The 23,502-nt window shown below is 36.2% G+C and overlaps 3 protein-coding genes across 4 annotated transcripts in view; 1 reads left to right on the plus strand and 2 right to left on the minus strand.

Moving 5' to 3' along the window:
- LOC132167008 (probable ribosome biogenesis protein RLP24) overlaps nucleotides 1–1,048 on the minus strand; it is a 21,753-nt gene extending 20,705 nt beyond the window's left edge. Inside the window, exon 1 of one of the 2 annotated variants that reach the window (XM_059577897.1) lies at nucleotides 907–1,048. The gene's annotated coding sequence lies outside the window, so the exon portion shown is untranslated. Of the gene's footprint in view, nucleotides 1–856 lie in introns of both variants that reach the window. The other variant, XM_059577896.1, reaches the window with a different exon arrangement.
- A 1,263-nt stretch (nucleotides 1,049–2,311) lies between these two features.
- Nucleotides 2,312–8,824, plus strand: LOC132168100 (acyl-coenzyme A thioesterase 2, chloroplastic). The gene is made up of 5 exons (XM_059579180.1): nucleotides 2,312–2,888; nucleotides 3,197–3,374; nucleotides 5,242–5,711; nucleotides 8,076–8,204; nucleotides 8,421–8,824. Exons 1-5 carry the CDS (start codon nucleotides 2,490–2,492, stop codon nucleotides 8,589–8,591), a joined length of 1,347 nt encoding a protein of 448 aa, XP_059435163.1. The 5' UTR covers nucleotides 2,312–2,489; the 3' UTR covers nucleotides 8,592–8,824.
- Nucleotides 8,825–9,425: 601 nt separating this feature from the next.
- Nucleotides 9,426–14,705, minus strand: LOC132179822 (formin-like protein 1). The gene is made up of 4 exons (XM_059592607.1): nucleotides 12,545–14,705; nucleotides 12,231–12,430; nucleotides 10,908–11,152; nucleotides 9,426–10,556 (listed from the first exon to the last, which is right to left on the minus strand). Exons 1-4 carry the CDS (start codon nucleotides 14,485–14,487, stop codon nucleotides 9,753–9,755), a joined length of 3,192 nt encoding a protein of 1,063 aa, XP_059448590.1. The 5' UTR covers nucleotides 14,488–14,705; the 3' UTR covers nucleotides 9,426–9,752.
- Between the last annotated feature and the right edge of the window lie 8,797 nt (nucleotides 14,706–23,502).

Here is a 23,502-nt window from a genome sequence, read left to right on the forward strand (position 1 = left end):
TTTTTTTTTCTATTGTTCTCATGGTTTTAAATTGGTATGCATTTCACAAATTGTTACAAACTCACAAGCTTTAATGAAGGCAAAATATATGTATTTTCACATATATTTTCAGAAAGAACTTCAAATAATAAATAAACAGTTTGAAACTTTTGTTTTAATGGAAAATTGAAGGATATAAAATTGATTCTCTACATAGAACCTACAAAAATGGGTAGATTCAGACAATCCCAAACCTTGGCAAACTTTGAATCCATCAAAGAATAATAAATAAAGTCTCAACTAAGCCACCTCCAACATGGATTACCTTCAATTCCTTAAATTTTCTTCCTTCAATAATCAAACAAATCAAAACATAAACATAATGATCAATATAAAAGAGTAAAAGACCACAAATAAGTAATATCAAGTAAGAAAGCAATAAGAATATAAGATACAAAAAACTTAATCAAACAACAATCAATCTTCTGAAAAAAAAAAAAAATGCCAATGAATGCACCCCATGCACCCAGCCTATAGATCATACCTAAAGGTCCTAAACAACCAAAACCTGACACAGACAGAGAAGAAAAACAAGGGCCCAACAGCAATACAAATTTCAAGAATAATTACAGCAATTAGCAAATGCTTATCCAAAAGAAGAAAATTTATTTGCAGGAAAAATCAAGGTAGCGTAAATCATATCAAGGTTGCGTAAAAAACTAAAAATCTATCATTTTCATTCCTAAGTATTCCTAAATCCTAATAATAGAAACAAACTCGAAAATAAATGCAAAATCAAAGAATAAAAATCTAAACCCTCAATTAGTTCAAAAAATAAAAATCAAAGAAAATGAAGTAACTCGAAAAAAATCTATACCTGAAAAGACGGGAGACGATGGGAGACGAGAGAGAGACAGGACGGCTTACCGCTTGCAATGAGAAAGCGAGAGGGAGAGAGAGAGTCGACAGACGACCGCGGGAGGCGAGAAAGAGAGAGAGAGAGAGAGAGAGTTAGAAGGCAGGGCCGCAGGAGAATGGAGGGTGGAGAGGGCAGCAGGCGCGAGCCGCGTGAGGAGTTAGGGTTGAAATGAAAGCTTAGGGCCTTCGGCTATATTCAAGCTTAAAACGACGCAGTCTTGAGTTTCAATTAATTTTTTTTTAAAACGACTCCGTTTTACAATGGAGGAACGGTTGGGTTAACCAGAAAAAATAAATAATAAATAATAAAAATAAAAATTATACCGATTAACCGAACCGATATTTATATAAAAAATTCATACTGATTTTCGAACCACAAAACTTGGTTGATAGTTAATTTCAGTTCGGTCGTCGTTGGTAGACGGTCGGTAAAGATGGTGAGATGTGTAAGATCCCTTATATTCATAGCCGTTTAATCAACTTTGAAGTAAGTGGGGTAGTTGAAAAAGTTTAGGGTTAAATACTTTTTTACTCCCTGTATTTTAACGATTTTAGTTTTTGTCTTATCGGTTTCAATTCTTATCCCAGATAATATTTCGGTTATTGATTAAAACAGAGTTGGTACTCCCATCCAACTTCCGTAAAAAAAAATTAATGGAAGTCCACGTTAACCCAATGAAAAGCTGACATATGGCAATTTAAAAAAAAAAAAATAGAAAACTAACAAAAAAAAATAAAAAAAGCAAGGGGCGGCTCCGGCTTTATGTACCAACAGATTTATAATATTTTAGTATTTCCAAACCAACAAATAAAACAAAAAAAAAAACAAAATATTATATTCCTCTATTAATATAAAATGTCTAAATGCAAAAGAACATGCATACCCCAAGCTTAATAAAATATAGATTTTAGTTTATAATATAATAAAATCAATTTAAATCTGTTGGTTTTTTAAAAATATTTAATTAAAAGAATATAATAATATTGGAGTTATACTTAATAGAGGAATATAAATTTTTTTTTTAATTTATTAAATGAATATAATAATGTTTCTATACTTATTTTTATTATATATTTTTTTTGACATGATTTTTTTTTTTTAATGAAAATGTCAAAACATTAACAAATAATTCTCTCTCTCTCTCTACAAAATACTCACAAAAAATTCAAAATTATTTTCATTTTTATATCACCTCATAATATTTTTAAATAAAAAATAAATAAAATTAAAAAAAAAAATCCTCTTAAAAAGTGTATCAAATTCAAACACACTCAAGCTTAAACACATGTGTTAAATTTATCAAATTAAAAAATAAAGAATAAAGTGTTAAAGTAAAAAAAAGTAAGAGAATAAAAGGTTGCTGGCATGCTACCTACCCTTTTCACAAAAAAAACAGCGCTGACCATTGACTAACATTCTTTAAGGAAAGAAAGAACACTGACCATTGACTTTCCATTTCCAAGAAATTGTGAGAAGCCTTCCCTTCTTTAACTCACCAAATTTGCTTTCACCAACAAATTTGTGTGATTCCCTTTGAATTCTACGCCCTCTTTCGAAAACCCAATTCGTCTTACAGAAATTCCAGTACGCCATGGATTTGAATTCCTCTCCTTCTTCCAATACCATTCCCGTCGTCTCAACGTATGCTTCGCCTTTCGAGAGCCCTTCTCCTCTGCTCAACAACGACGCCAATTCGTCCAAGGGACGAAAGCCTCTTGGCCTTTGGCCGGGAATGTACCAATCACCGGTCACAAATGCTCTGTGGGAAGCGAGGTCCAACATCTTTGAGAGGCTGCTTGACCCACCAAAAGACGCTCCTCCGCAGAGTGAGTTGCTCACCAAAACGCCCTCCCAGAGCCGCACCACAATTTTCTATGGTTTCTCGTCGGACTATATCTTGAGAGAGCAGTATAGGGACCCGTGGAATGAGGTCAGAATCGGGAAATTGCTCGAAGACCTCGATGCCTTGGCCGGCACCATCTCTGTCAAGGTGAGTAGGTGGAACCCTGTGTCTGATTTTTTGCTTTTACTGCTGGATTCTCTGTATATTTGAGCAGCTTACTAGAATTCAACACATGGTTATTGCTTATTATTTCGTTGTTTGAAATGGGTTGTGATTAACAGGCTAGCATATGGGATTATTGCTTATTACGTTGAAATGGGTATTGCTTATTATTTAGTTGTTTTAATTTAGCATTTGGAAATGTGTTGCTTGGTTTTCTGGATTTGGGTGAAGATTTTTCCAGGTGAGGAATATGTTTTGCGATTATTGAATATCTGTTTGTTTTTGTGGATTAGCATTGCTCTGATGACGATAGCACGACAAGGCCACTCTTGCTGGTCACTGCTTCTGTCGACAAGATTGTGCTGAAGAAGCCGATTAGTGTTGACATTGATCTGAAAATAGTGGGTTCTGTTATATGGGTTGGCCGCTCGTCAATTGAGATTCAACTGGATGTCGCTCAGTCAACTGAAGGTACTATGACTATAATCTGGATTTAGCCATATTTCTGAAATGTGATATCCCTTAACAACTAACCAACATAATTCCGCGCCTGAATTTGGCTCTATTGAGATTCAACTGTTAGATATACTATAAAATTTTATTTTTTGAATAAAAAATTCGAATTTCCGGTATCTTATACCTTTCTAATATTCAAAAACAAGCAGAGAAGAACTTGAATTTAGAGAAAGGTTATTTTACTGTATTTTTGAATAAAAAAGTTTGAATTTCAGGTATCTTATACCTTTTTTGTGTCATTCATACCTTTCTAATCAAGCAGAGAAGAACTTGATTTTAGAAAAAGGTTATTTTACTGTATTTTTGAAACCCCATGGAAGCTAAACTTTATTCTGAACAAACAAGTGTTGTCATTGTGACTTTAAAAATTTCACTACTTAATTTGTATTTTTCCTTTTTCTTTTCATTTTTGTGATGTTTCATATGGGGATTAGATAAATCATAACAAAAAAAAAAGGATAAATTGTATATTCCTCTGAAAAAGTTTGCAACTCCAGTTATTAAAAAAAAATTGTTTTCTGCCTTTTGTTCTCTCTTCTGCAAACAAAAACATTAACAAATAACTCAAATACGAAACACTCTTAAAAACACACAAAAAAAAAAATCATAACACTTTTTCAAATCAAAACACATTAACAAACAGAGCCACCTTGCTAGAAACCTCTGGAGTACTGCTTTGAGTTTGTTGGTTATACAATATAAATTTCTTTCATCACTTCCCCAGTCCCAATATTATAGAGTTAATTTTATCTAAGGAAATCCATTACTAGGGTTAAAGCATGGACTTTTAATTTTTCTTTTTCCAATTCTTGCTTACCCTTCACTTTCCTTCTTCAGATCATCTCTGTCATAGACCTTTAAATTCTTCTATGAGTACTGCTGATGCTTTTGTCAGTTTTTTTTTTATTATTATTATATAAAAAAGAAAATTACTTAATTAGAGCTTTTATTTATCATATCTCTTGTTTGCATGTATTTCTCTCCTTAAACGTAGATAGTCGTACTTTAATATGTCGACAATAACAATACTTTAAAGCACATTCTCTCTAATACAACCTATTTCAATCTTTCATCTGAGAATTATCCTGTACTTGCCCTTTTATTCTAAACCTAAAATATCACCAATTATCACTTCAAAGTATTAGTAGGTCCTTGTTATTTTTCTCTAAATAAAATGTCATTGCACTTAATCTTTTTCTTACATTATGTTTGGGGACGGGACCTACTCTCTTTTCTTTGAAATAGTTTGGAATGCTGACTCTCAAAATTTGCAATTTATAGGTTGATTAATGTATGTTCTTTTCTCCAATTCGTCACCCAGCATCATGATATATGCAAATAAAATAATCTAAGAGTGCATAGGTGAAATCTGGGAGTAAATTAATTCCAAACTACCACATAAGAATGGTAATCAGAAGTGACACTTATTGTACTGTCACAAAAATTCCTTTTGTGCTAGAGAGACTGGCCTGACCTGAGCTTGAATGGAAAAAATGATGACCTGAATTCGTGGGGATCAAGGATTACTTGAGTTGAGTTGTTTTAAACACTCTATTGTCTTTCCTAAATCATTCCGGACAAATTATGATCCTAATTTTTACTTTTTTAGTAATCTTGGGACTTAGCTCCTCATAAACGTACTAAATTAACTCTAAGAAAGTATATAGCATGATTTCTTCAAGTCACTAAAAGCATTAAACAGAACATCATTCTACTGAGCTAATTATATATTTTCTTTAGACCTCCTTCCAGTTGTAGATCTATTGGTATGAAGTTGACTATCGTCTATTACATGTCATTTAATGATGCAAGTTGTTCGCAGAGGGCTCTGATGTTTCAGACTCAATGGCTCTGACCGCCAACTTCATATTTGTGGCTCGTGACTCCAAGACCGGGAAAGCTGCTCCAGTGAACCGTCTCTCACCGGAAACTGATCGAGAGAAGTTCCTTTTTGAAAAAGCTGAAGAAAGAAATAATTTAAGGAAAAGGAAGAGAGGAGGCGATAGAAAGGAATTTGAGAATGGAGGGGTAAATAGACTTGAAACCCTGTTGGCTGAGGGCAGGATTTTCTGTGACATGCCAGCCTTGGCAGACAGAGACAGCATTCTTCTACGGGACACTCGCCTAGAAAACTCTTTGATTTGCCAGCCACAACAGAGGAACATCCATGGTCGAATCTTTGGAGGGTTTTTGATGCACAGAGCATTTGAATTGGCGTTCTCTACAGCTTATGCCTTTGCTGGAATGGTTCCTTGCTTTCTAGAAGTTGATCATGTTGATTTCTTAAGGCCTGTGAGTATTACTAGCATCCTTTCTTTTTTCAGACAGCATATCCCTCCCCTCCCCTCTCCCTCCCCCCCACCCAAACCCCAAAAGGAGGACCTTTTTTTCTTTCTTTCTTTTGTGTGGTCTAGGATGAACATCTTATTACAAAAGCACAAGGGAACAGTCCTAGTACACAGGGAGAGTACAACATTTGAAAAAAAAAAAAAAAAAAAAAAAATCCTGAGGGGACTAACTCGTGAAATTAAAAGAATCACCAAAGTTTAAGATAGACGAAAAAGGACAACATTTAGAACAGAAGTTTCTGCTCAATCATACCAAAAAAAAAAAAAAAAAAAAAACAGGGAATAGATTTATAATCGTAGGCTCGATGACTTGTGACAGAGTTTTTTCTTTTTATGAATATATTAGTATAATATGGAATCAACAAATCTAGAAAGTTCGTTAAAGATTCAAATATGAAAAAATGTTTGACATATAAAGTTTATATCCTGTAAAGTATGGTTTTCTTTTCTTTTCTTTTTCTTTTTTTGTGTGTGTGTGTGTGTGTGTGTGTGTGTGTGTGTGTTTTGAAATCTATAGATGTTTCTTTTTATCCTCTTTTGTACTCCTTAGTCACCGCTTATAACTACAACTTCTTTGCCTACCTATCAAAAAAAAACTATAACTTCTTTGCCTAATGTGCTGAATGTGAATGTGAGTGAGTTGGCTTGTATTCTAGGTAGTAGGGTCTCATCTTTGCCTATAACATATTTGGGCTTCCCGTTGGATGCTCCGTTCGAGGCTAAAATTATTTGAGATAGATAATTGAGAAAATTGAGAGATGATTAGTTGGATGGAAAAGACTTTACTTGTCTGAGGGTGGTTGAGTAAACATTGATTAAGAGCACACTTTCCAACCTTCCTACTTATTTCCTTTTCGTCTTTCCCATCTTAGTTGGTGTTGCTAATCGGTTAGAAAAATCTCAGAGGGATTTTTTATGGAGATGGTTTGGATAATGAGTCTAAGTTTCAATTTGTCAATTGGAAAAATGCTTGTACGCCTATTCAGCTTGGAGGGTTGGGGATCAGGAATTTGATTACTTTCAATCAGGCTCTTTTGGGAAAGTGGTTATGAGGTTTGTTGTGGAGAGAGGCCTTTAGCCGACAGATAGTAGATAAGAAGTATGGGAGTTTGGCAGGTGGATGGTGCACTAATGGTGTCATCACTAAACCTTACAAGGTGAGTCTTTGGAAACACATTAGGAGGGGGTGGGATGTTTTCTCTAGTTTTGCTAGTGTTAAGGTGGGTGTTGCCTCTTGTACCAAGTTTTAGCATAATGTGTGGTGTGGAGATCGTCCTTTGAAGGAATATTTTCGGAGTTATTTTGCCTTGCAAGGAATAGGGATGCTCTAGTGGCTGACCTTAGGGTTGTTAGCAATGATGTGATTCATTGGGACATTAACTTGATCAGGTTGTTGCATGATTGGGAGGTGGACTTCGTCTCCTCTTTCTTCATATGAGAGTTCTTTTACTTTGTCTCTTCTTCTTCTTTTTCTTCTTTAAAGGGGCTTTACTACACCAGTGGTCCAAAGATGCACATGGCTGCCATGTCCTGCTCCAAACCATAACATGCTTACAAATGGCCCACCTGTTTCTAATTCCCTTCCAGAAACCAACCCCATAAGTCACTTCAGAAGAGATTCAAATCCAATTCTATTTCTTCTCCATCTTTCAACCATAAACCCACCTCCTCATCTGGTCTCCCTTCATTGCATAAGGCTACAGCATCTTATCTAAAGGATTCCAATTGATCACTTTTAACTTTGTAACTCCCAAGCCCCTATGCTAGAGTTGAACAACCATCTTACTCCCTTTTAGTCACATAAATAGACGTAGTGAAGGCTGACATAAAACAGGTTGGCAAGCTCAAAATAATGCACGTATAACTACTCTCGCAGAAAAGTTACCTTCATCCCAGAACCGGATTGCAACATTGTGTAATGTGTGCATGGAAATATGAGATACTCTTGTAATTTTGGAAAGCACTGCAAAAAATCATAATTTCAATTGTGCGCCACATTTGATACCTTCAGATATTGTTTCTAGGACTTTGAAAATAAAGGGTACCGCCACAATTTTTTTCCTTTTCTGTTTTTCGAAAAGAATCAATAACGATTGGTTATTTATCAATTCCATTGCTGCATGCTCAAGACTATAAGCATTTTGTTGCAACACTGGTTTGAGCTTGCCCATGATGTAGTCACACTACCATATTGTGGCTATTTTGTTGGGATTCAGCCTGTATGTGACATGGATAACATTTGTGCATATCCTCGAGGCAATTTACTATATTATAATCTATTTAAGAAAGATATATGCCTGTTGAGCAGGTGGATGTTGGAGATTTCCTGCGTTTCAAATCATGTGTTCTGTACACGGAGCTTGAGAATCCTGATCAGCCTCTAATCAATGTTGAAGTTGTTGCTCATGTTACAAGGCCTGAACTGAGGTCTAGTGAGGTAAACCCCTGCAAACTGTAAACAACTGAAAAGCTATAATTTGTACTCATAGAATAATGAGAGTACTATTGTAACATCTTCATAGAAATTAATTTTGGAAGGCCTATAACACCCAGTTTCCCCAATCCACTTGAATTTTAGTATCAGTTTCATAATGGCTTGAATTTCCTATTCATTTAATCGCATATCTTGTCTGTTCACATACATCTAAACCAGGTGTCAAATACTTTCTATTTCACTTTCACCCTACGGCCGGAGGCAAAAGCCATGAAAAATGGATTGAGAATCAGAAGCGTGGTTCCAGCGACGGAGGAAGAAGCCCGCCGTATTCTAGAGCGCATGGATGCTGAGGCCTTGCAGAGGCATGATCAAGTAAACATACAATAAATCAGATGAGGCAACTGGGCAGTGGCTATGCTGATTATTATTGAAACTTTGATTATGCTATAGAATGAGTTGAAATAAAACTGCAGAGGCATACAATTAGATAATCGTTGAAATTTTAACACATCTTATCTACTCCTTTCCTCCCAAGAAAAAAAAAAACCCGTATGTTATGAACTCCTGGACTGATATTATGCAGATTAGACCTCTGCTATCCAATTCCTATTTTACGTCTACTAATTTTTAGATGGTTTCATTGGTTGGCTGAAATGACTTGTATTATGAACAATGGGTGTGTCAGCAGCCTGCTCAGGAGCATCCTTTATGCCCTACATTGCAACCAGAGTGAGGGTTCCTTTTTTTTTTTTTTTTTTTTTAGGTTTTTTTTGTGGAACTTTAGCACTTAAAGTTGTAATTCTCAATTCAACAAAAATGTTCTACCATAAAAAGCTACTGTAAGTGATGATTTTATGCTCAAGGAGCCAGCGATTTTATGTGCAACGACCTTACAATCTTGAGGTTGATATGTTTAAATATAACAATATGCCAAAACTACCTTCAAAGAACTTTTTACAGGAAATGCAATTAGGGTTACTCGAATATTGATGTTAAAGCTGCACATGAAGAGTTTGGCTTGCCTCCGGTGAGTGAAAAAACCATTGGATATCCTCCTGTAAGAAGTTTATTCAATGCAATCCAGCTTCAGCAATTTTCAATCAATCATACAGAAATAAGCATTTTGCAAGGTGGAGATGGATGGAGAATCGAAAGTTTTTTCTCTTTTCCCTTTTTCAAAACATAGAAGAAAGAACCCTTGTGTCCCCCACAAATCTCATATCTTACAAGGCCACTGGTGAAATTTATTTTGGAAGAATTATTACAAGGCCATTGGCTAACTGCAATTTGTACACTGATAATAAACATATGTTCGAAGGCTTACAATACATATTCAAAAAATTCGGCTTCCTGGCTTGTTCTTCATGGAAAAAATTCTTCTTTGTATATTATCTATAGGATGACCTCAAAATCTTTTACATGGCTTTATACAGATTATAAGAAAAAGAAAATATAAATAAAATTACAACTCGGCCGCACCATTCAAGCTTTCAAGCAGTTTCTTGCAAGATGCAGTAAAAAGGCCACACCCTGACAGGAGCCATAATGCTAAGAACATGCACTCTCATCATCAGAGGAACTGCACTGCCGCCTAACATGGAATCCTGGTGCAACTTGTGGCAGCATTGGGTTCACTGGAACAGGAAATTTATGGGCAGAACTAACTATTGTTCGCTCATTTATCATACCAACTTCCTTGCAGACCCGATCAAGAACGGTAAGAAAGTCCCTCACTACCATGAAGATTCTGAAAGGGTGAGCTTCTTCCTTAGCTGAGTTCCCATGGAAGTATTCTGTAATCTCCTTCACTAGAGACAGAGCAACACTTTCTTGGGCTTGAATTCTGAAAATTTCCTCCTCAGCCATTTTCATGAACCTGTTCATTGACTCTGAAAATTTCTGGCTGCTTTCATTCAATCCCGTTGTCTCGATTAATCGCACAACCTCACCGATGTTCCCAATCCCGCTAGAAAGCTTGGACACTTCACTGCTAAGCACATCAGAGTCCATTGCAGCAGATTTCTTCACATTGGTGAGCTCTGAACTAAGACTGGAAACAACTTGTAGGCCAAGCTTCCTACACTTGGCATCGTCACTCAGAGTAGAGTTTGGAGTTTGATTGGTGCCTGAGAGTCGAGCCCCCTCTGTTCTTATAATTTCTTGTACAACAAAATGCAAGAGAGTGGTTTTTCCATCTGCACCCTTGACATCAACAAGCTTGAGAAGTGTGTCAAGCTTGAAGGCATGGGCATCACCACGGTTTGTTCCAACATTCATGCGGTTCCCAGTCTTCAACACAGCATCTAGAAGCTTCAAAAACATCCTACTGTTTCTCAGTTCTTCACAGGCTGCCTGCAAAAGGTGAAAGCCGATGAGACATGAGGGCTAAAATTAAAGGATCAATAAAATTCAAAAACTAGAGCCCATCTTCAAACCAACAATGAAATAATAAACTATAGCATGAATTTCGTACGTGGACAAAATGAAACATTTTCCACCTGGATTGGCTGTACTTATGCAAGAGTTCTTTATACACTAATGTCTTTCATGCATACATAGGCCACTAGGTGACCCAATTGGTGAAGAACTTCAATAATCGTACATGAAAAGAAAATCATACAGAAAACGGTAGAAAAGGACTCAGATTTTTCATTTGGGATGAGGACGAGAGAGAGAGAGAGAGAGAAAGTTGAGCTGACTTACCTCTAGAGTTTCAAAAGATTTTTTGAGGTACTCAACCTCAGATTCAAAATTAGCTATGTAAAGCATTGCATCCACCCTTCTAAATGCAAATGGTACATCAAGCAGTGCCTTCAGAAATTTCTCAGCTGGACCGAGCTTGATTGCTGAATCACCTCTGTACTCCTTCAGTTTACGTTCTTCTTCCTTGGTTGGAGCCATCTTCAATAAACTTTCAAGGAGTTCAGCACCAAGTGTATCTGCATTACCTGAAATATTTGGGAAAAAAAAAATAATAATAATCACTTTAATTGCAAATTCAGTATCTTAATAAATGCAAAAACTCCTATCAGTTAGGGATATCTTTAAGCAAAAGAACGTCGTCTACAGCTCCATTTGCTTCACTGAAGGACAAACGGGCATAGGAAGATATAACAGATAATTGATGCAGCACCCGACCAACTATCTAGTTATCTTCTTGAGGAACAAAGAAAATGGTCTCAAGTTTTTAAGAGAAATTTCTGGGGTTTGCTTTTACCAGATAGAAATATAAGTTTGGCAACTTTTATCATTAGCATTCAATTCATAGATAATGAAAAAAGACAGAAAATTCACTTTCCACGGAGCAGTAGATGATGAAAGTGTTCACACACAAAATGAAAAATACAAGGAAAAAGTGGGACGAATAAGTTCTCTAGAAAAAGGTAAACTGAAGAAGCCAAAAGAATAAATACTTAAATAATCAATAAATGAATTAATGAAACTTGCTCTAGTAAAAAGTTCTAAGCTTTGTATAACTGATTTTAAAGGTGAAGGAATGAAACTAACGGATGAAACTATAAAAGAGCAATAAAGACAACCTAAACAATCTTTAGCTAGTCTATATGTGCAAAAAAAGGGAGGCCAATAATTGCATTTGTTGAACAGGTATAGCCTGTATCCACCTTCGGCGTATTATTAATCTTCCACTTAGACATCAATTCCTGCACCTATCACTATCAACTACCACCACTCAAGACCTTACAACATCGCAATTCTAGTCATAATTAGAAACTTCACAAGAGAATTAATTCAATCAAAGTAACTTCACCCAAAGAAGAAGCAAAAGGGTGTAAAAACAGAGTTACAGATTCACCCAGCTTAGTGATCTAAGAACCCATTTACAAAGTAAAAACTTTAGACATCAAAGCAATTAAAGTTCACATTTTAAAAGTAGATCAAAGTTAATATGTCCAAATCATCACATTTACACAAAAGAAATCACACCAACCAACCAAATCAACCAGGTCCTCATAATTCATGGAAGAACAATAATAATCAACCAAAATTAAATGGGAAAATAGATACCTTCTAAAAGAGCATCACAGACTTCCTCGATCGTCACATTAAGCGCCCTCAGCGAAATTGCGATATTCTGTGACTTTTTGGGATCAAGCACTCTATTCTCAGAATTTGGCGAGGGAAGCACCGAGCGTGGGGTTGCTTCTTTAGATTTTGGGTTTGGCGTGTTCACCACAAACAATGTCTCAATCATTTCCTCGTTCAATCTGCAAACACCCCAATTCTTCATATTTAATCCAGAAATATAAAAAGTAGAGCATCGGAGCTTATAAGCCAACCATAACAATTAAACAAGAAAAGCAAAAAAATCTGAATCTTACTTAAAAGAGCTAGATCTGAGGTGATCCCACACCATTTCGCGATCGGAGCTGGCTCTTACTTTATCCCAATGCAACGGCTTTAACTTGGGCTTGGGGGTCTCCTCCTCACTCTTCTCTGTGGATGTGGAACTGGGTGGCAGCTCGATTGGAGAAACCTTTGTTGGGTTTTGCAATACAAAAGGCCTCGAAGGCGGTATGAGTGATGGCGGCTTAGTGATCGGCTGAGCAATAGGTGTTGAAGCACTTGGAGCTTCCCAGTGTCTCTGCGTATATAGCGGAGGGAGAGGTGGTGGTGGTGGAGGTGGGACACAACGAGGCTGTGATGAAGCAGCACTGACAGTACTCTCTGGAGACTGATCAACGTTGGATCTTCTTGGACGGTCTGGCGAAGAAGGTGGAGATGGTGATGGGGATAGTGATGAATAAGGTAGTAATGAAGGTGGTGGAATAGGATAAGGCTGTGATGAAGCACTCGTAGTTCTCTCTGGAGAGTTCTCAACATTGGATCTTCTTGGTGTGTTTTCCTCCAAATCACGCTCTGGGGAAGAAGGTAGAGATGGCGATGAAGAAGTAAGTGATGAAACACTGATAGTTCGCTTTGGAGACTGCTCGACAATGGATCTTGTGGGTGCACTTACTTCCAAATCACGCTCTGGCGAAGCAGGTGGTGATAGTGATGGTGATGGTGATGGTGAAGCACTGACAGTTCTCTGTGGAGACTGCTCAACATTGGATCTTCTGGGTGCGTTGTCCTCCAAATCACGGCCTGGAGAAGAAGCTCGAGATGGTGATGAAGAAGTTAGCGGTGAAGAAGGTGCCGGAGACTCTCTATGATTTCGATCCGAAGCATTGAAAGGCGATGAACAAACATCTAGCGAAGGCGGAGGAGACATTTGATCCCAAGCATCCGAAGACTCCACATTCTCATTCCAAGCTCTCAACGACACATCTGGGTGCCTCGCCGGCGTCGACGATACCGACGACGAAGACAGCGCAGCAGCAACAACATCTGGTACAGACTTGGGTTGCAATCTTCTGGGGCTCAAACTGACCGGTGGCGAGAGGCTAATGGAGTGAGACCGAGCAGGCGAGCCGGAAGTCAAAGACGAATCCGAAACCGAACTGGACTCGCTGCTCTTCTTCTCGTCCGCCACCACAAACGCTCTCCGCGACCCCGAATCAGTGCCGCCCAACGACACTCTGGGCGAGTAAAACTCCTCCTCCTCCTCTTCTTCCGCTTCATACTCGCCATCGCTCGAACGGTGCCGAGCCAGCGGCGGAAGCGGGCGGAGCTCCGGGGAGTCCAGCTTCCGAGTATTCAACCCACTGTCATCAACTCTCCTCCTATTGGCGGGACGTTGAACGTCATCGACACCCCGCGAGTTAACCAAAGTGCCCAGATACAGAAACTCGGACTCGCGGCCGGTGGGGGTGTTCTTGTTGGCCTCCACATTTGCTGGGAACAACCTGTTGCTGTTGTTAGATCTCGACGTCTTGTCGTCGGCGAACTCACGGTTCCGCCGGCGCCGGAAGTAGAGGAAGGCGGCTATCCCAAGGAGGACGGCGGAAGAGACAGCGACGGCGACGGAGGCGACGAGCTTAGGGGAGGTGTGTTTGGCGGAGTGTGGCTCGGGGACAATGAGAGAGGAGATGTTGGCAGGAAAGGACGCAAAGGAGGCAGGGGAGGGAGGCGGAGGTGGGGAAGGGTAGGATGGGAAAAAGGGAGATGGGTTGGGGGTGGAACTGGAAAATGGGAGTTTGGGTGAAGTGGTGGTGGTGGTGGGAGTTTTAAGGGGAGTGGAGGAGGAGGGTGGTTGGGAAGGAGGGAGAGCGTCGAGTGGGATAAAGGGTTGGTGGAGGAGATTCCTGCGACCGAGAATGGGAGCGGAGGAGATCAAGAGCAAGAAGAAGAAAAAGAAGAAGAAGGAGGAGGAGGTGGGCATTGTGGCTCTGCGGTGAAGCTATGGCAGAGAGAGAGGGAGGGAGTAGTTTGTCATTTGCCTCACTGGAATCTCTGTGTGTGTGTGTGATGGGAGATGGGAGATGGAGATGGAGATGGGGAGAAAGAGAGTGGAAGGTTGGGGAGGGTGAGGTGAGTGTGGAAAGGAAGGGTGAATCGGGAGGGGAAAGGTGGGAGTAAATTAAGCGTGTGATGCATCCAGCTAAGATTCCGCTGCTACTCTCTCATCTCTACTCCACACTTTTTTATCTTCTTCTTTTCTTTTTCTTTTTCTTTTCTTTTCTTTTCACCCTAGGACAAAAATTGGATGGTCTCCACTCATAAGTGCCTATACTATACTAGGTTTTTTTCTTTTTTTTTTTTTTTTTTAGAAAAGTTACCTTTCTCGATTTACCTTGACAATGTATTTTTCAAACTTTTAATTTTGGGTAATATCTTTCTTAAAATACTAACAAATTAACAATATCTCTTTCTAAAAAGAAAAAATAAAATTTTTCAATAAAACAAAAATTCTTTAAGAAAAAAAATGGTATTTTTTTTCTTTTTTCATTAAGAGCATTTTTGTCATTAGGTGGACATTAACATTTTTTTGTAGTTTGGATGAGATTTTGTCTCAATTGAAAACTTGGAGAATGATATTCTCAATTGAGTGATAATTTAAGAGGGGTATGTGAACTTTCTCTTTCTTTTTTTTTTTTTCTTTTTTTAATGATTTACTAAGCAAGTTTCAGGCAATCCTTTCACTTGGTGGGTTTTCCGGTATATAGGCTCCACAAATGCTCTCACATTTAGTGTCTGAATTGTAACAAATTATTTGAAATGCTATTCGAGTTTAAATGGATATTATCGTGCTAACTATTATCAAGAGCAAAACTACTAGGAGGCTTAGAGGAATCAAATTTCTTACTCCTCCATTTTTAAACTGGCATAACAATTTATAAGCTCTCTCTTTAGAAGTTGTAGTTGGGTTCGTGATATACATAATTATTGAATTTTGATTCAATTATAGAATAAAACCACTTAAAAATGTGTGAGAGTGGAAGTAAAAAACATGAAAGTGTGTGTCGCATTGGCTCGTAGTTTTTTGTTTTTTTTTTAGGTGGTGCTGAAATCGTAAGTGGAGTTGTCGAAATAGTAGGATTTGGTGGAGGCTGGAGGTACGTACAGCTTGCTACTTGTCGTTGTGACATATATACAAACATACGGTGGGCGTCATTCAGATTTCAGAGATGTTACCCCCTCGCAACTGCGTCAAGTACACCGCCTATGCCAACCGAGAAGCCAGGGGCTTCTATTATGTCACGTCCGTGTCGACCTTCTTCTTCTTCTTCTTCTGTGTTTTTTTTTTTTTTTTTTTTGGCACTACAAATTTTTAATATATATATATACCTGACACTTTACATAATATTTAAAATATTAAACTTTTTTTTTTTTTTTAATCTTAGAATGTTTGGAAACCATATTCTTAAATTTTAATAAAGTTATTGATTGTCCGCAATCTAGGTTTTTGGTGTCATAGTGTCTCCAAATAACTCTATATCCTTTCGATTACACAACAGCCATTGTCTTCATTTTTGTTAGGATTTAAGCCCCCACTTGCCCCATGCATGCTATAAGAAGAGGACTTGGCCCGTGCAAGTTCATCGGCGATCACTCACGATTGCCATTTTTGAGCCCGGCCATGATCGAGTCTAGGCGACCGGTTCCTTAATGATGAGCCCTTAGCAATCGGGATTGAGATCCAATTGTTCCATCCAGTGGTAAAACCTTGAAAACATGCACTATGCATGAACTATACTCTTTATTCGGCAGTATCAAAGTATAGCTACAACGATTTGACAAGTTACAATATTCGGACATGACTAACGTTCTATCAACTCTTTAAACCAAGGAAAGCAAGCACCATAGCCCGTCGACACGTGGTAATTTGGCATCACCAAGTCCATTCCCTAGTCATAGCATGCAAGATATAAGGAATTAGCCATCATCACAACATTCAAGGCTCGGCCTCTATAAATACCATATGATGACCGAATATGAATATCTTCTGACAATTTAAGTCTGGATTAATTACATACTTAGTGATTATTCATCTTCATGATAATAACTGACTTAGGCATCATAATTATCCATCATTGGCCCACTCTAACAAACGACAAACTCTATCTTATTTTTGCCTATTTTGGAGAACTCAATCAGCAACAATCAAATAATAATGCTCATTGCAAGAGCCATATATCAACCTAACCTAAAATTTTCCAAACAACTTTTAACAAAGCTTGCACGCTTTAAATAGAGTTATAGCATACTTAATTATGTTTGTTAATGCTTTTTATAGTGTATATTTTCCCTTTTTTTATTTAAAAAAATGTTTAAATGTGTCGTAAAAATTAAAAAAATAATTATTTTGAGTATTTTTTAATGCTTCTGTATCGAAAAAAAATATATATATACAAGATGAAAAAAGTTTTGGACCTATAAATCGTTCGTCAATTGTCATTGCAGTAAACCCCATGTCCTCATCGACCTCAAAAGTCAATGAGGTTGAAAAATGAGGTGGAAGTGGGCTCCCTATAACCTAGAAAGGAAGTTTAGGTGTATAACCAAGCAAAAAGATTTCTTTCCCGGTAAGTAAATGCCAAAAAGACGCAAGTGCTTTGCCATTACATTTTGAGTAATGCTATAAGTTTTTATAAGTTTTTTTTTAGAGTTCTCTTAGATTCATCATAAATGTGATGTAGCTTTTAAAATTATTATTGATTTTGAGATGTAATTTATTGACTTTTGATCTATTGGTGATTTTAAAAGTCACATCACATTTAAGATGACTCTAAGAAGATTTATAGCATTACTCTTACATTTTTCATATGCATTGCTCTTTAATCTTTATCCATAACTTTTAGCTTAAAACATTGCAATGCACAAATCTCTTTTTGAGGTACATTATTGAGATTTATACCAAAAAAAAAAAAAAAAAACTAAAATGAGGAGAGAACATCGAGCGTCAATGATCTTAAGCATTCACAACGGTTTTCTTTTGATTTTCTTTAAATTTGAGAAACAAAACTATATTTTGTTTTCCTATCCAAATACACTTCACAACAACTTTCCTTATTTTTTCTTATACAATTAAAATATTATTTTTTTTACAAAATACACCCTTACCTACCTTCATAATTTTTACAAAATACCAATAAAAATGTGCAAAAAAAAAAAAAACAAAATGAGAGAAGAGAGATATGAGATAAATATTTCGAGTTAAAATAATGGATATGAAAACTATAGATAAGTTAAGAGTAATTTTAAAAGTTACTCGTGTGTCCCTCTTGTATTATTCTAAGAATAAGACAACTTTTAAAATTATTATTTGATCAAAATTCAATAATAATCAAACACAAAATCAATGATGATTTTAAAATATATATCAAATTTAAGTGACACGGAAGAGACACAAGAGTAACTTATAGCATTACTCGTACGCTAAAGTGATTGTAACATGCATAGTTGTTGTGAGTAATGAGTATTGAGTTTTACATTGAGAAAATATAAAAAACAACAAATAATACTTAATATACCTAAGTCAACTCAAACCCATTAGCTTACACTTTTGGACTAAAGTGGTGTTCAAATATATATATTAATATACTTTGAGTAACGCATTTGGTTTGAGAGTTACACTTTGTGGTCCTCGAAACAACTCTTGATACAAGACACTACTTTAGTGAATTGTACTTTGACTAAAAACTCTTTAACCGTTTGTTTATCGTCCAACACAGGTGTTTAGCATGGCAACATGTGATTTTTAAAAAAGTTTCTTACATATAAGAAATAGAAAAGGTTATTAAGAAAGTTTCGGTTAAGGATCTTAGATTTGTCCAAGTTGCTCAAAAGATAAACAAAACCAAAGAGGTCATAAAATAAGGAGCACCCATTACCCTCTAGACTTTAGAGGAAGAGCTTTATGAGGAGAAAAACCACTTTTGTTGATTTTATTTTGTTCTTTTTACTTTTTTGTATGGGGTCGGGCAATTGAAGTTAAGTGAATGTATAAGCTGTGTTTGGCAAGGGGCTTCAAAGAGAAAGCGACTGAAATTGTATCAGATTTGATTAATGTTAAGAAAAAAAGTACGAATGTTATATACAAAAAAGTGAAAAAATTTGTTTTATAGTGATTTTTTTATTTGAATAATAATAAAAAATGAGTAATGTAATGTAAAAAATAAGAATATTGGAATTAATTTTGAAATAAATTTTTTGGGTTTTTGTATCCAATTCGGCCCGCTCATTTGCCATACACACAAAATCAACATCAACCTTCTTAGTTTTTACATCACATCTTTTTATTATTATTCAAATAAAAAAATCACTACAAAATAATTTTTTTTTTTTTTTTATACAAAACATTCTTATTTTTTTTCCTTACATCAATTAAATCTATACAATTTTGGTCCGACTCATCTTTCAAGCCTTTGCCAAACACACTATATGATGAAATCATTGAAGAAAAAATAATTATATATATTATGAGAAAGGGAAAAGTTTTGGAAGTGATTGTAATAATGAAATATAAGTAATAATAATAATAATAATTGGAATTGGAATTTGGTTGAGTTTCCGATGATGACGGCTGGTGGATCTTTGTCCCATTCGAGGTCAATGAAAGCGGGTCCAGTTCTCCAGCCCCTGTCGGCCGATATGTACGTACTGATCCCGCCCCCAGTTCATACGTATCTCCTGGTCTTTACTAGTACTATTTGTGGGAACTTGGACTCTCTGCACCGACACTTGCTTCTTCTTTTTTTCTTTTTTCTTTTTTTCCTTTTTTTAATTATTGCAAGAGAGTTGTTAGCCCATTTATGATGGAGCTCCTCAAATAAAAATTAAACTTGACAAATATATATATAAACTTTATCAAATTTAGAATGCCATTTTTTAAAAAAATTAAACATTACTCTACTTTAGTTAATTTTTTTTCATTAGTTTTAAACTAATCAATGGAGATGAGAATAAAAAAGAAGCTTAAAAATTATGTAATTTTAATTTTTTTTGGCTTTTTGAATGCAGATAGCCTGTTTGACAATAGTTAAATATAGAGTAAATGAGGGAGCATGTTAAATGGGTGTTTTTATGAGTTTTATTAAATTTTTAGATAAAACTAAATATAAAGAGCTTATTGTAAATGTTTTTAAATCCTAAATCGTCACTTACGGACCGGGCAGCTCTCCTTCTTTCTAGTTGAGCAGTTCGTCTTCCTGCAAAAGGAGGCATAGGAGATCGTCAACAAGGCTTTGATCCTCCAACCGAAGGTACTCGACGCCTAAGCCAGCATGCTTAACTTTTAGGGGAGTGAAGGACAAACGAGAGAAAGAGAGCTCTCGTTGAGGGAGGTTGGTGTATGTTTAGTATAATAAAACATTACCGTTAAGAGAGAGAGATAATACTTTATATGCAGTCTCCTAGGGTCTTTCTTCGGCTCCTTCAGGCTCTTGCGTTGGCGGGCCTTCGTGTGGACGAGCCTTCGTTGCATGGGCCTATTGGGCCTTTGCTAGAGGTAGCCTTTTCAAGATTGCTCCAGACTCTTTCGAGACCCTATTTGACCTTCGGCCTTCAAGGAGTCTTCTGCTCTGGACACTAGTGCATGAGTCTTATTATTACCGTATATAATAATTGATGAACAATATAGAATCGAAAAGAGAGAAAAATTAAGAGAGAGAATCGAGATACAGATTTAACATGACTCGGCAATGTGCCTATGTCCACAAAGAGGCTGCTATATTTTGCTCTTAATGATTCTGGGTTACATCATAACATATATATCGAAAAAACCCTAAACCCTATTTGTACAAACGTATTAAAGAAATCCTCAAAATACCCCCGCACCCCCACAATCTAATCGTTTCTCCCGTAAACTTAATTACACCCATGGGCCAATAGACTTCCGCTCCATGAATGTCACTATCGCGAAGTTCACTCCGCTCCCGTCTACTTAGCCTTTTAGTACCAGTGTTAATATGAGCCACTAATTCTAACAAGTCTCATCATGCCTCTTTCTCAATTGAGTCTTTGTTCTAGTGACTCTAGTTCATACTGGGCATATTATGGACCTAGCTATAAGAAGTACCAAGTCAAAATTAAGACGTTATTATTTATTGTATAGTCATAATTTAAAGTTAATGCATTTTACAATATACATAGTGCTAATGTTAGCACATCTATCAAAAAATTTAAATAACATGACATAATGTACACGGTCAAATCCATCAACTTAAAACTTTAATCATGAAACATATACTACATATTTCAAATGAAATAGAGATGATCCTTATCCGTAAATATGTTCATATGCTATTTAAAGTAGCAACAATGTACATTACCCCTTATCTCCCTCTAATCCCTCCAAAGCCTATATGATATAGTTCTTTATAGTCGGAGAGATTACACCACATAAACTTTGAGAGAATGAGAGGAAAATTTGAGTGATATATAACATTACTCATTTAAAAAAAATTTAAATGATAAAACAATTAATATATATATATATATATATATATATATATATACTAATTATTGATGGCTAGTCTTCACTTCAAGTGAAATGGTGACTACAAACTTTACGAAATCCATGATGAATGTGTGCGACCTACTTTTTATTTTTTATTTTTATTTTAAAAAAGGTTGGAATAGTGTTTCGTATTGTGAAGACAAAAATCAGAAAAAGATACAAAGCTTAAGCAAGATTCCTTCTTGAAAAGTAGACAAATTTTGCTCAATTATGAAAACATGATGATGTATTTTAATGTGTTTTTGATGGTATGTTTGAACAAACGGAGCTAATAATATAAATTTTGGTGAGCTCGTGGGTCGTTTAGCTCAAAGTTCAAACATAGATGATTTATCTGATTTATTATTAGAAAATCAAGTGAGGATGATTTTGGTCATTTTGACTTTAAAATCAAATTGCATTTTAGAATGGCATCACATAATAACAATCATTCCAAGTCTGTGAACCCTTTAACTTTTTCATCAAATATATAACCCCACCCATGGTTAAAAGGGTGACACTACTCATTATGAATTGGCTGATGGTCATATTGGGTGGTCTTGAACCTTCACACTTATAAAATGATCATCAACTCTTTTTATGACCAATATGGATAACTCCAATAATCTCTTCCTCACACATCAGGCCTTGGGTAGGAACAAAGACTTGTTGGTTGAACTTAAGCTCTGATACTAGTGTTGAGTGGTCTTGGGCATTTCTTAACCCCAAAAGTTAGCTAAAAATGTAAGACTTTCCTTCACACTTATAAAGTGACTACCTGCCCTTTTTATAGCCGATGTAAGATAATCTCAACAAGCCACTCCCTAACAAGAAGAAGGATCCTCTCCATTTCTTTTGAAACAAAGAGGAACCAGTCTCTTATTTTTATAAGAGTAAAATTGTCTCAAAAAAGTGAAATGGCAATTGTATCCTTATTGAAATAAGGGATTAGTTCATTTCCATGTCAAAGGAAATGGAGAGGATCTCATTCCTCCTAAAAAGGGAGTAGCTCAGCTCTCTCTTTTAGGGAGCAACCGTGAGCTATCCTCTCTGTCAATGAGCGATTGCAAGCTAACCAAAAACTTTGAGTGGCTGGGTTGTGCCTTTGACCCGGTTCGACCACTTATTTGTTATTTTTATTGTCCTATATAATTATTTTTTTTTTATATGAATAGCACAACTGTATTGTTTACCATCATTTAAACTCAAGTCTTAAATCTATTAGTTTAAAAACTAGGTCTTACAGTCAAAATAACCAAAAAGTATAGTGAGATCCCAAGTTGATTGCTTTTAATTATGCATATACATAGATCTGCCCCTTTTCAATTTTTTTTTTTCAGATAAAAAAAAAAAAGGAAAGAAAAAGAATATGCCCATCTTGCTTGTTCATCATGAAGACATGAAGTATGATGACTGATAATTATGTATTCATCCAAAAATGATTTGTATTATACAAATGAGATTAGATTATGAAGACTGCACATAATTAGGAAGAAGATTACATAATTAAGGTTGTTTTGCTGGGATGGCAGTGGCAGTACAGAGCAGGGCCGACATCAATTAAAAATTCAAACCATGTGCTTCGATGCAACAACTCCCTCGTGGTCAATTTTTACGGTTTTTTTCTTTCCTTCTTTCTTTGAGCCTGTCGATGTTTACGTTGACTCATTGCACTATCTACCAGACAACGGCTCATTTTTCAAATAAAAATGTTTCTTTTTTCTTTCGGTTAGTCTTCCAGTCATTTAATGGTGAATTTGTAAGAGTTTGACCAGGAGAATTGTGATTTATATAATATTGATGCGCATAAATAGTGTGCACGCTGATATTATAATATTATAAAATATAATTAGAATAATATTTAATCAATATATATATATATATATTATAACATAGGCGTGCATACTGTTTATATACGCCAGTGTTATATAAATCACTACTCTTGTCTAGGATGTTGAATAGTATGTCTCTTTGAAAAATGGCTTGGTTGTATCGACTTCAATTAAGACTTTGTTTGTTTTAGAATAAAATAATTTTTGATATTTTTTTTTTTTTTGGTGTGAACAAAAAATATTTTCGATTGTACCAAAAAAGCCTCTTTAATTTCTACAAAATGGTTTACGGTGAAAATGGTTTCCATTTTTGAAAATCGTAAATAATTTTTTCGAGTATGAGCATCTCAATTTTAAATCGACAAACCTAGTAGGGACATCGCAGAGACCTATCTGAGACTCTGTCAGGATCACACCGGAACCTGACTGGGACCAAACCAAAAACCCGCTGGGACCCGATCAACACTTGGTTGGGACCTGCTAGGATTTGGTCAGACCCCCGCTGAGACTTGGTCAAGCCATCATCGGGACCCGATTAAAACTCGTTGAGACCCAACCAAGCCTCCATTGGAACTTTGCTGGGACCCGGTCCGGACTCGCTAAAATATAATTATTTGGAAGAAAA

This window comes from Corylus avellana, chromosome ca1 (genome assembly GCF_901000735.1).
Source record: "Corylus avellana chromosome ca1, CavTom2PMs-1.0".
Classification (NCBI taxonomy): Eukaryota; Viridiplantae; Streptophyta; class Magnoliopsida; order Fagales; family Betulaceae; genus Corylus; species Corylus avellana.